The sequence below is a fragment of the Micropterus salmoides genome, unplaced genomic scaffold (genome assembly GCF_014851395.1).
Source record: "Micropterus salmoides isolate LMB-PRFRI ecotype aquatic unplaced genomic scaffold, ASM1485139v1 Ms_hic_scaffold_1, whole genome shotgun sequence".
Lineage (NCBI taxonomy): Eukaryota > Metazoa > Chordata > Actinopteri > Centrarchiformes > Centrarchidae > Micropterus > Micropterus salmoides.
The window spans coordinates 57,191,609-57,204,322 of NW_024040040.1; the positions used below are offsets into that span (position 1 = coordinate 57,191,609).

At 44.7% G+C, this 12,714-nt stretch overlaps 1 protein-coding gene across 1 annotated transcript; it reads right to left on the bottom strand.

Moving 5' to 3' along the window:
- Positions 1–260: 260 nt before the first annotated feature.
- On the bottom strand, positions 261–12,230 carry gcm2 (glial cells missing transcription factor 2). The gene is made up of 8 exons (XM_038711261.1): positions 11,926–12,230; positions 6,403–6,466; positions 5,828–6,016; positions 5,639–5,751; positions 4,147–4,272; positions 3,799–4,055; positions 3,442–3,679; positions 261–3,358 (listed from the first exon to the last, which is right to left on the bottom strand). Exons 1-8 carry the CDS (start codon positions 12,016–12,018, stop codon positions 3,044–3,046), a joined length of 1,395 nt encoding a protein of 464 aa, XP_038567189.1. The 5' UTR covers positions 12,019–12,230; the 3' UTR covers positions 261–3,043.
- Between the last annotated feature and the right edge of the window lie 484 nt (positions 12,231–12,714).

A 12,714-nucleotide genomic window follows, 5' to 3' on the forward strand; every position in this document is an offset into this window, starting at 1 on the left:
ACAATTAGTAAAATTCACTTCATGTTTTAAAACTGTCTTTCTACAAAATCTTTTACTTTTGTTAAATATACTTTTCCATTTTAAATCTAAATTTTACAGTGTTGTGGGATCAAGAAGAGGAGATCACGTTATCTCACGTCTCACCACCTGCTGTCGACATGCTGTTGAAGGGACGTTACAACAGTTCTTTTTCTTCTTAAAATGACATCGTTTAATGATCATTCCTGCGTGTTCACTCTGAATGAATACAGACAACAAGAGTCTGTACAAGTTTCTTTAATGTGAGACTTCAGTTCATACAGAAACATTTTGACATGTTCTCATCTCATTCAGCAGCTGATTCTTTCCTTCAGCAGCAGAGACGGTCCAGTTCAATCCAGTTCACTTTCACACTGTAGGTCAGTCCAACCACTTTACTGACTGATGCAATAAATAACCCAAACACAAACATTCCTGATGATAAATCCCACAGGTTCAACACACTTTCTGAATGCAGTGACCAAAAATATCTTAACATTTTGATTGAGTGGAATCAGAAAACAGGGAGGTGTCGTACTAAAATATGTTCAAATATAAAACAGAGGATGTTAGAAATAAAGAGCTGGTTCTTTCTGAGGTCATTTGTGGTTCAAAGTAACTGAATCCTGAGCTTGAAGGTTCACACATGACTTTGGAAATAACAGGACGGTTTAGTTTATCATCACGTGACCAAAAGCACCTCACTTCTGAGGACTCAGAGGATCAGACAGAGAGCTAATGACGTTGGGATTTCCACTTCTGAGTTTGTTTTTTCTACTTGAGGTGTTCAGAGCAGTGCGCTGAGCAGTGCGCCAAACGCTGCCTGTAGAAAACTGGATAAAGACACCTTTCACTGCAAAAAACACTTCCTGTCTGCTCACGGCCTAAAACATACAGCTCACTTCTACCTGCAGAGACCACCTCCACACATATTCCACCACCTATACCAAAATGCACTCCATACTTATGTCACGTGACAACTATCAAAACCATTAAAATGACAATTGCTCCATTCAACTCCTTTCACTGCTGAAGGCCATGAGACAGGACTGAAAGCTCCAGAAACACCAAGTCCCAGTTTGAGTGTTCTTACATTTCTGTCTAATCTTGTGTCCAAAATCTTCACTTTTTGTCCTGAACGGGGCGCTAGAGGACAGCTGGCGTGAGATGAAAAAGGATCTTCCTTAGGGAACATGAATGAACTCCATGAACATCTTCAGAAAGTTTCTCATGGGCCAAAGTTTAGGTTCAGTTCAGAGTTTAGTCCTGAAGATCCTCTCAGCTCCTAAACCGTCCAGTCGCAGCAGAAGTTCAGTACACCATTCAGATATTGAACCAAACAGCTTGTGTAGATAAAGTAATTGTTGTACTTCTAGTACTAGTTGTAGTATCAGTAGTCACGGCGTTGGGGGTAGTGCTGCGTCAGTAGTCGTCGTAGCGGTACGTGTTGGGGTAGGCGTAGCGTAATTGTGGTCACGGTGTTGGTGGTAGTCCTGCGTCAGTAGTCGTTGTAGCGGTACGTGTTGGGGTAGGCGTAGCGGTAGTTCTGGTCATGGTGTTGGGGGTAGTGCTGCATCAGTAGTCGTCATAGCGATACGTGTTGGGGTAGGCGTAGCGGTAGTTCTGGTCATGGTGTTGGGGGTAGTACTGCATCAGTAGTCGTCGTAGCGGTACGTGTTGGGGTAGGCGTAGCGTAACTATGGTCATGGTGTTGGGGGTAGTGCTGCGCCAGTAGTCGTCGTAGCGGTACGTGTTGGGGTAGGCGTAGCGTGGTTGTGGTCATGGTGTTGGGGTTAGTGCTGCGTCAGCAATCGTCGTAGCAGTAAATGTTGGGGCAGGCGTAGCGGTAGTTGTGGTCATGGTGTTGGGGGTAGTGCTGCGTCAGTAGTCGTCGTAGCGGTACGTGTTGGGGTAGGCGTAGCGTGGTTGTGGTCATGGTGTTGGGGTTAGTGCTGCGTCAGCAATCGTCGTAGCGGTAAATGTTGGGGCAGGCGTAGCGGTAGTTGTGGTCATGGTGTTGGGGGTATTGCTGCGTCAGTAGTCGTCGTAGCGGTACGTGTTGGGGTAGGCGTAGCGTAACTATGGTCATGGTGTTGGGGGTAGTGCTGCGCCAGTAGTCATCGTAGCGGTACGTGTTGGGGTAGGCGTAGCGGTAGTTGTGGTCATGGTGTTGGGGGTAGTGCTGCGTCAGTAGTCGTCGTAGCGGTACGTGTTGGGGTAGGCGTAGCGGTAGTTGTGGTCATGGTGTTGGGGTTAGTGCTGCGTCAGCAATCGTCGTAGCGGTAAATGTTGGGGTAGGCGTAGCGGTAGTTGTGGTCATGGTGTTGGGGGTAGTGCTGCGTCAGTAGTCATCGTAGTGGTACGTGTTGGGGTAGGCGTAGCAGTAGTTGTGGTCATGGTGTTGGGGTAGGCGTAGCGGTAGTTCTGGTCATGGTGTTGGGGGTAGTGCTGCATCAGTAGTCGTCATAGCGGTACGTGTTGGGGTAGGCGTAGCGGTAGTTCTGGTCATGGTGTTGGGGGTAGTGCTGCATCAGTAGTCGTCATAGCGGTACGTGTTGGGGTAGGCGTAGCGGTAGTTCTGGTCATGGTGTTGGGGGTAGTACTGCATCAGTAGTCGTTGTAGTGGTACGTGTTGGGGTAGGCGTAGCGTAACTATGGTCATGGTGTTGGGGGTAGTGCTGCGCCAGTAGTCGTCGTAGCGGTACGTGTTGGGGTAGGCGTAGCGGTAGTTGTGGTCATGGTGTTGGGGGTAGTGCTGCGTCAGTAGTCGTCGTAGCGGTACGTGTTGGGGTAGGCGTAGCAGTAGTTGTGGTCATGGTGTTGGGGGTAGTGCTGCATCAGTAGTCGTCATAGCGGTACGTGTTGGGGTAGGCGTAGCGTAGTTGTGGTCATGGTGTTGGGGTAGACGTAGCGATAATTGTGGTCATGGTGTTGGGGGTAGTGCTGCGTCAGTAGTCGGCGTAGCGGTACGTGTTGGGGTAGGCGTAGCAGTAGTAGTGGTCATGGTGTTGGGGGTAGTGCTGCGTCAGTAGTCGTCGTAGCGGTACGTGTTGGGGTAGGCGTAGCGATAGTCATAGCCGTCGGCCCGCTCTGTTTTGGTCTGCAGAGGTTCAGGCTGAAATGACAAAGACTTGATGACTCCACCCGACTCCTCCGTCACCTTCACCTCAGTGGAGTATGAGGAAGGGGAGGCATCATCCATCATGGAGGAGCAGCCGGGCAGGCCTGGAGGTTTTGGGGGAGCGCAGGACTGGTAGGACGAGAGTCCGGCCGAAGGTTTAGGACAGGATGGGTAGGAAGGCAGCGATGCAGGAGGCTTTGGACAGGGTTGATAGGAGACCTGAGGAGGATCAGAACTGGTTTTAATGTGACAGTAACAGTAACGGTCAGTGCCAGCCCCTCTTAGTTACTGTTGTTACTCACCTTGGTGGTCGTGGTGATGATGGTCTGCAGCGCTGCGGGGGACCCTGGGGCATTAGTGGGGTAACGGCAGGGGTACTCGGTGCTGTAATAGTGGTGGTTGTCACCGTAGGGGGCGGAGCTCTTCAGCAGGTCCTTCCAGCCTGCGGGAGACTTGGTCTGGGGGTCGAAGGAGGAGGAGGAGGAGAGAGGAGCCGATGATGAAGAGGAGGAGGATGAGGATCCCAGGACTGGGGCCACCCTGCACACAAAACCAGAATCTAGTTTAGACCTGTTTAGACTGTGAAGATCTGCTTGGATCAGATCCTGTTTAAACTGGCATCTGGAACCATCAGGGATTTGGGTAGGTGTGAGGCTGACCTGGGGTCACAGAGGTCAGAGGTCATAGGATAGGAAGGCGAGGTCAGGTATCCTTGGAACTCATAGCTGGGCCGGCCCATGTAAAGCCTGGGATTGGCTGGTTTCTGTAGTGTGGGCGGGGTGTCCCCTAGTGCATTGTGGGGGTTGTAGTAGGGCTCTGGGCTCTGGAATGCTGGGTAATGCTGTGGGAAGTTCGGCTCGATGAAGGACAGTCTGTCTGATGGATCGACGCAGGAGAGGAGGGTGGGGCCCAAAGCCTGAAACAGGAAACAACAAACAAACAATAAACAAACGATAAACAACACCAACATTAACAAACAGCTGCTGTTGTTGTTTGTTGTAGTCGACCTGTGTTTCGATGAGTCGTCTCTTGGGTGTGAACGGCGGAGAGCTGACTCGTCTCTTCACTGAGCTTCTCCTGGCTTCAGTCTCGGACTTGGACTCTGGTCTGGGATGATCATGGACTCCTTTAGCCTGAAGGACCACAAGACGTTTAAACTTCCAGGATCTGACTGGGACTCATTCAGACCTTCAGAATCTGGTTTTGTTGTGACACCTCTAGTTATTATCATATTTAAAGGTCCAGGATTGGGTTTTTACACTGTGAGGATGTGTTTGGCCCTGTTTGGATGGTCAGAATCTGGTTTTTACCCATTCAGACTACCAGTATCTGGTATGAAGAGGTTTACATTGCAGGTTCTGCCAGGACTTGGTTTAAATCTGTCCAGACTCTCAGAACCTTGTTCAAATCTGTTTTGCTTTTAGATCCCCATTTAGACATCCAGGATCTGGTTCAGTGTCAGAATCTAGATTGTACATATTGTCTGATTTTTTGAATTTGTTTTATTGACCTGTTCAGACTGTCTGGAGATTATTTAAATATTTTTATGCTTTTAGTACTGCTTTAGTGCCGTATCTGGTTTAAATCGGTTAAGGCTACTGGAATCTAGCTAAGGCCTAGTTTATATTGTCATTATCCAGTTTAAACCTGTTTAGACGGGGAAGTCCTTGTTTAAATTTGTTTGTGCTTTCAGATATTGTTTTAAATCTATTTAGACTCCCAGGATTTGGTTTAGACCTGCCAAGTCAAGTCAACCTATGTAAACATCAAAGATCTGGTTATTTGGTTTAAACCAGCTGTCCAGACTGTCCAGTCTTTTTAAAATGCTTCCTCTTTACAATAAGAATCAGAAATACTTTATTGATCCCTCTGTGTCACAGTTGCTCACACTGCGCAAAAGGCAATAGGAATATAAATAAAGATAGTGATGTTGGTATATAAAGAAAATATAAAATAAAGACAATATAAAGGAGTGTGGATATGTACAATATTTACATAGTTAAATAATTCTTATGCTGAACAGTAATAATTAATAAATAGCTGCAGAGTTTTGCACATTAAGTATTTAAGCAGGTGTTATCGCACAAAACAGATAATAATGTCCAGTTTAAAACTAACTAAGCATCCGTGTGTCAGACACTTAGAGGGAGGAGTTATAGAGTTTGATGGCCACAGGCAGGAATGACTTCCTGTGGCGCTCTGTGGTGCATTTTGGGGGAATGAGTCTTGCACTTAAAGTGCTCCTGTGTTTGAGCAGCACGTCATGGAGCGGGTGGGAGACATTGTCCAAGACGACATGTAGCTTGGACAGTCCAAAGTACATGTCATCTTGGACAGGCTTTAAGGAACTGGTTTAGATTTTCCAAGGACTGGTTTACCATTCAGGATCTGGTATGAACTTTCTGATTGTTTTCGGCGCCTGAATGTGCTGCTGCGTTTAGCCAGTTAGCTTGTTTAGCATGTTAGCCTGTGTGTGTCTGTTAGGGTAACTGCGGTGACCTGGAAGAAGATGGCCTTTCCGTCGATCCTCCAGAAGTTGGTGACGGGGTAACCGCTGTGGCCGCGACACGGCAGCAACTCCAGGGTGGCGTTACAGCTCGGACACAGCTTCTCTGAAACACAAAGAGTCCGGTCAGGCAAACAGGGCCCCAGGTGCAGGAGACCTGAACAGGTTCTGGTTTGTCTTACTCTGCTGTTTCTGCCGTGCCTTGTCGCAGATGGCGGGACGGAGCTGTAGTCTTGACCCGTCGGGCAGCGTGCAGCCCCGGGAACAGACCACCACGCCGAGACAGGACTTCTTCAGGATCTGACAGTTGTGGTTGTTGGTGTTTCTCATCGCCCAGCCGGAAAGATGTCTCTGAGCGTTCTTATCCTCGCCTACAAACAAGCCAACAGTGAGTGTTCATGTTTCCAGCAGCAACGAGCAGTTAGCTGGACCAGAGGACCGGTTACTGCTGCTGGGAAAACAACATGTCAGCTGAGTTAGCTTAATCTGTCTGACTGTTCTTATCTTCAGGTAACAACAAACAACAGTGACACTACATTTATTCAGCTGGTGGTTTTATCCAAAGCGACTCACTTCAACCTTGTGGACACAACAAGTACAAGTACTGCATCAGCTTCAAGGGCTCAACTAGCAAACAGTAACAGTAGAGACATTTACATTCACTTGGATTGTTTCCACTGAAGGTCCTGATTGGTTAAACTGCTGTGGAGCTTAATTAGCTTTACTGATTCATGGTTCCTGCGTGCAGGTTTCTCACCGCTGTAGATGAACCGAACGTAACCGTCTGTCCACTCCTGAAACGGGTCGAACTGCTTCGTGTCCTGCAGACAGACAGACAGGAGAAACTAAATGGAAACAGCAAAACATGAAAAACGTGCAAAGCAACAAAATGAATATTAAACATACAGCCAAGCTTTTTACAGGAGATATTCAGATGTGTAGATGTGTTCGGGGTAATCATCAACATTTTTATCAGTAACTGTGAGAGTACAGTTAGGTTTATTTTGTAATTAAATGATGTAACTGAATTACATGTAACTAGTTCCTCCCCAGCGCTGTCCGCTACCAGTCGACGTAGAAAGGTCCTTGTTTCCATTAAAATAACATCAGATTGATCAAAGTAAGACCGTTCTCACTCCGCGACTCGTCACATATGGACGCATGGTCAAGACCCCTCGGCGTCAGTTTGTAACGTACTGGGGATCCCTACAGCGTCATAGTTCAGCGCAGTGGGGGAAGCCCTGTAGCACCAGCTTGTGACGGTGAAGGCAGGTATATGATATCGAACAGAACAGACTGAGTAAGAGGTGGATCGGGTGGATGGAGGGCCAGAACCCTCACTTTGAACCAGGAGGGTTTGTCTCCTGAGTGAAACAAAAAGTCAACATTCAATATATTTATTTAAGTTATGCAGTGACGTTAGTTAACTTGTGTGTTAACTGACCTACGTAGTTATTTTAACCCAAACCATGATCTGTTCCGAACCTTAACCAAATAGTTTTGTTGCCTAAACTGAACTAGCGTTTTATTTTGAAAGTGTAACTGGACGTTGCATATTTGTTGTTGCTAAGCGTTGCTAACTTGACCGCGGAGCCCTAAACGTCTAAAAGTGACGCTAAAGGGTCCTGACCAAGCGTCAGCGTGTGGCGAGTCAGGAGTGAGGATGTAATGGTGCAGCACATTTCCTGGGAAGTTCAAAGTGCTCTGCAGGCCAGCAGCCTCCCGGAGTATTCTGGGAACCAGCAGCTGCTGAAGCTCCACATCCTCGGCCAGTCTGAAGAAGTTTCTTTAACCAGTTGTTAAGCGGCGCTGCCGTGGCTACTAGAGGCTTCTCTAACCCTGAAGATCAGTCAGCCTTTTAAGTGATGAACTTGGATCAACACAGCGTGCTGTTGGCGCACAGGGCTGACCTCTGCTACAAACCAGCATTAACACCTGATCAGTCTGAGGTTTAATGCACTAAAAGTTAAACATTTCCGCTGTGTGTACTGTGTGTAGTATCTGTTGTACTGCTCGTGTCTTCGTCCGTCATCCAGCTGACTTAAAAACACTGACAGTTTTTAATGATTTATATTTAAAGTTCATCGCAGGAGTTTGAACTTTCTGAGAACTGAAAACTCCGGATCAGTCAGAGAGAGCTGACTCCGGATCAGTCAGAGAGAGCTGACTCCGGATCAGTCAGGGAGAGCTGACTCCGGATCAGTCAGAGAGAGCTGACTCCGGATCAGTCAGGGAGAGCTGACTCCGGATCAGTCAGAGAGCTGACTCCGGATCAGTCAGAGAGAGCTGACTCCGGATCAGTCAGGGAGAGCTGACTCCGGATCAGTCAGAGAGAGCTGACTCCGGATCAGTCAGGGAGAGCTGACTCCGGATCAGTCAGAGAGAGCTGACTCCGGACCGGAGAGAGGCTGTTTGGTTTCACTGAAAACAAAAATATAAAAACCAGTTTTTTCTGTTTGGCCAACAACAGACGGAGAGCTGAGTCAGCTGCTTCACAGCCTTCAGGTCACCTTCAGCCTTCTGTCCGTAACATCTTTATTTCTCTGACTCTTTTGGCTCATTAATATGTAATAAGGAGGTCATTAAAGTGAATCCTGTGATTTGATTGGCTCAGCGGGTAGAAACTGTATAAATGCTGATCCAGACTCAGGATCCAGACACCGTGGCGTTCCACTGGATCTCACTTCAAACAAATCAAACAAATCCCATCAGAGCAGCACTTCCAGGAACTGTTCCCCTCCTGAATGATGCTCTGAAGGCCCCCGGGACTTTCTATGTTCTTCTTTTATGCTTTCTGCAAACTCTGTTCAGGACCGGATATCACCCGTAGACTTAATCACTGGCCCCCTCTTATTTACAAGGCTGTTCTCGGTCTGCTTCCCCCAGACCTACAGACCTACATCCAAAAGAAAGGCACAGGAAGATGCTGTCTTTGTTCTGAGGACTTATTACTACTATCTGCCCCTCAAGTCCGGACTGAGTTGGGAACAGGGGCCTTTCAGTATTCGGCTCCTCAGCTGCAAAATGTCCTGAATGTCCAGGAGCCGCTTCTCTGGTTGCTTTTAAATGACGTGGGGCTGCACACTCTAACTGTAGACGCTCTGACTGATTACTGGGACGGTGCTGCTGCCTGTCTTTGAATCTCATGAGTTTAAATAAAGGTCAAACAAATCAAAACTGTAGCGAGGCTGTGCTGTATTTCCTGTTTGTGTCTTATTAAACCAACTGTAAGTGCTTTAACGTGTGGCGGCCTTTCTGTCCGGGACGAAGCTCCCTCGGAACAAATAAAGCAAACTTGAATCTTGAAACGCTCAAACCACCAGAGTCCCTTTTTAAAAGAGCCATGAAAATGTTTTCGTGCTGCACATCATAACTACACATTAGTGAACACATTAAAGTGGAATGAGCCGGTGGTGCAGAGCAGTGACGCGTTCAGGGTTCAGAGATCTGGATCAAGCTACCGGCTGCAGTAAGAGGACGCCACGCTGACCCCACATCAAGACTGAGACGAAGAGGCTGAAGACACGAAGTCTGTGATCTGTTCCTGTCTGTTCCTGACCTGTTGGATCAGAATCACACAGAACAGCTGCCCCTTTACAGTAAATATTCAGATTTCATTCCGACCTCTGAGGCCACCCGCCGGGGACGACACGTGAAAACGCGCCTCTGACTAAACGATACTGATGATACTAAATTATTGTGCTCTGTCCCTTTAAATACATCAATCAATAGATCTGACTGATGGGAACTGATCAGCTGATGAAATGAGAATCATCAGTAACATCTGACTGTTTGACATGAAGTAAATCAGCTCAGCGTCTGTTCACAGTTTAAATCTGTACTTTTCAAAACGGGACAAAGATTTTAAAAAACAATGTTGGTGTTAGAAAATAATCCAAACATCAGACACTAAATAATGTTATCGGATATAACCATGTGTCCTGAAGTCTGTTTACGTTTTGCTTTCTCAGATCCTACCAATAAGACTACGGTCAAAAGACCTGACAGTGTGGAGAAGTTCTGAAACAACAGAACAGCAGTTCATTTGGTCATTTTCTTAGAAACTCGTGTAAAATGTACAGAGTTTGGATGGAAGCTTTAATCTGTGATTTCCTGAGTGGAGTTCTGCTGAACACACGTCCTCAGAGTCCATAAAATCCTGATTACAACAAACTGCGTCTCCTAAAAAGAACAGTTTAACATCAAATCAGATTTTAATTAATTATTAATAATTTACTGTTTTTAGGCAAAAAAATGAATGGAATTAAAATAATTTAGTGAAAATATTTTAACTTGATATATATGTATATATAGTAAACAAAAGCTAGAGACGCGAGAGGCTGTGAAGACAATTTCAGAATATACAGAAACAACATTTAAAGGAAATGTATTTGCTTATTCTGTTGTTTTCTTAAATGAATAAAAACTTGCACATAGTTTGGTTTTTGGCTCGAGTCCATTATTTATGTGGGAATCTGAGGGTTTGATTATGTTAAACAGGTTACACACAGGCCAACAGACTTCAGAATAAATATCGTAATATTTAAATAAATATATTAATATTAACAAGGAACCAATTTTAGGTAAAAACTCTTCAAACTTTGCTTTGATTTCCAAAAGATTTACTGAGAGTGGAGAAAGATTCAGAACGTACAGATTTACAGGGATTCTGAATAAATAGTTAAATGAAATAAAAAAAATAATTAATTGATTAAAACAAACTCCCCTAAAAATGACTTTATGTAAAACTAACTGAACCTTAAATGTTTCCAGAGAGACTGAATGTTTCATCAACACGACGAGGAGCGTGTTAATAAACGGACGAGCTGGTTCAACGTGTTGAGGAACCTCAAACGCCACCTGGTCACACTGAAACGGCTGTTGGTGCCAAACATCAGTTATTAAACGTCTTAATTTATCCTGTATTATTAACACGATATATAACAAGTATCCTGAGAGTTCCAACTACAAAGAGGCGGCAGACTCCTCCAACCAAACTCTATACAATATTTTTAGTATTTCAACAATTACAAACATATACATTCAATATATGTTCAATGTTTTAATTTTTATTCATATAAAAAATATATTTTTATTTTATTTATCAGAATCAGAATCAGTTTTATTGCCAGGTATGTGTACACATATGAGGAATTTGACTTACGATGTGCTTACTTATACAATAATAAAATAATAATATAATAAAAATAAAATCAGACATAAACCACAGAATAGACAACACTAATATACACACTGAATGAACAAAACAATATAGACATATTGATTAAGATATATTAAGATATTTAATGGTTTTCTGTAATCTTCTGTTTGACATGACATAAATCAAATCAGTGTTTGTTCACAATTAAATCTGTAGTTTTCAGATTAAAACAGTAAAAATATTGTCTTTAAAACAACAATTACAGCTGTTGGTATCAAACATCAGTCAGTAAATCTCTGAATTTACATCCCTCTAATAATCCTGTAACCCATGTGAGAGTTGAGAATAAACAGAGGCGTCAGACTCCTCCAGCAGAACTCCACCTGAGAAACCACTGATTTTAGCCTCCAGCCAACTCTATACAATATTTATAGTATTTAAACAAATACAATTATATAAATTCAGTGAGATATTAAATGGTTTTCTGTGAATCATCAACATGATCTTAAAGTTCTCTTCACTGTCAGCTGTGATTTACTTTACACTGTTTTTAGTGTCATCAGTAGAATTAAAATAATCAACGGTTAAAATTCTGATCGAACTCCTTTAATCAGGTTATTGATCAACATTTTGTGAGACACGTGTCCTCATATTGTTCTAAAAACATTTTATTTATGTTACATTTGTTTTACATAATATCGTTTATGGGAGACAGAGTTTGTTATAATCATGTCTCAAATATGTGAGTAAATTCTTTTGAGAAATCCTTAAACCAAACTCTGTACACATTTCTGAGTATTTAGGAGAATTATGTAACGCCGCAGTTTATTTATTAAGTTATATTTTGTATGAACATATTAAACTGATTAAATATGACACTGTACGTAAACTCTTTTCAGGTCATTAAACCTCCGCAGCTCCAGAGAAAGCGCGCACCAGCCTCCACCAAACTCCGTACAACTTTCACAGCATTTAAGCCAGAGACGCGTTTTATTCACGCGGCTCAGTTTCTTTTTCTTTTATAATATTAACATTTTATTTTAGCGACAGTCTGAAGGAGGAACCTCGCGAGCAGGTTTAAAGATCTTTAACCGGACCCGGACCAGGTCGGGTGGTTACCTGCGGCAGTTTGGGGTCGTTGATGTCCCACGTGAACTTCATCCCGACCGAACACACACAGTCCGCCTCCTCGCGCTCCTCCGCCCGGGACATCCTCCTGGTCCTGGTCTTGGTCCTTGTCCTGGTCTTGGTCCGGATCCTCCAGGTTCAGTTCAGACAGGAGAGGAAACAATAAAACCAAAAGGAAGCCGAAATAAAAGAGAAATAATGTTTTAGGAACCGGAAGCTGCTCGGAGTTCAAACTCGTTAAAGTTTCTCAGACCCTGCGCGCGGCTCCTCCCGACAGCGCGTGCGGCTCCGGTGAGTCTTCAGGTAGGAGTGAACAGACAGGTGAGACAGGCGCGAGCTGGCAGACAGGAGGGGAGGGGCCGAGGGGGGGGGGGGGCGTTTATAATCAGACTTCAGTGATTATTGATCTGACGGTGTTTATTGTTTTCTTGATGACGTCACAGATGGTTAATATTAAATATAAAGGGTCGGAACAGGTTCTGGTTCTGGTTTCTTCTGCTTCAGTAAAGAATTGGCAAACTGCTGAGTTTTAGCCCAAAGTTCAGGACTCGGACCTGCGGATTTTACTACACAAGGATTTACTGAATGAAAGTTACACATCTGAACTGACACACTTCACTTCACTTCACGGTCTAACATTAACATTGTCTCCTCCTCGGACTCTGGATCCAGCCTCTCAGTGGACCAGGATGTGGCTCAGGTGGTTCTGGTTCTAGGGGAATGCAGGCAGCTCTGAACCCCCGGTCCACACAGATTAAACGCTGAAGTTACTCTGAGCCC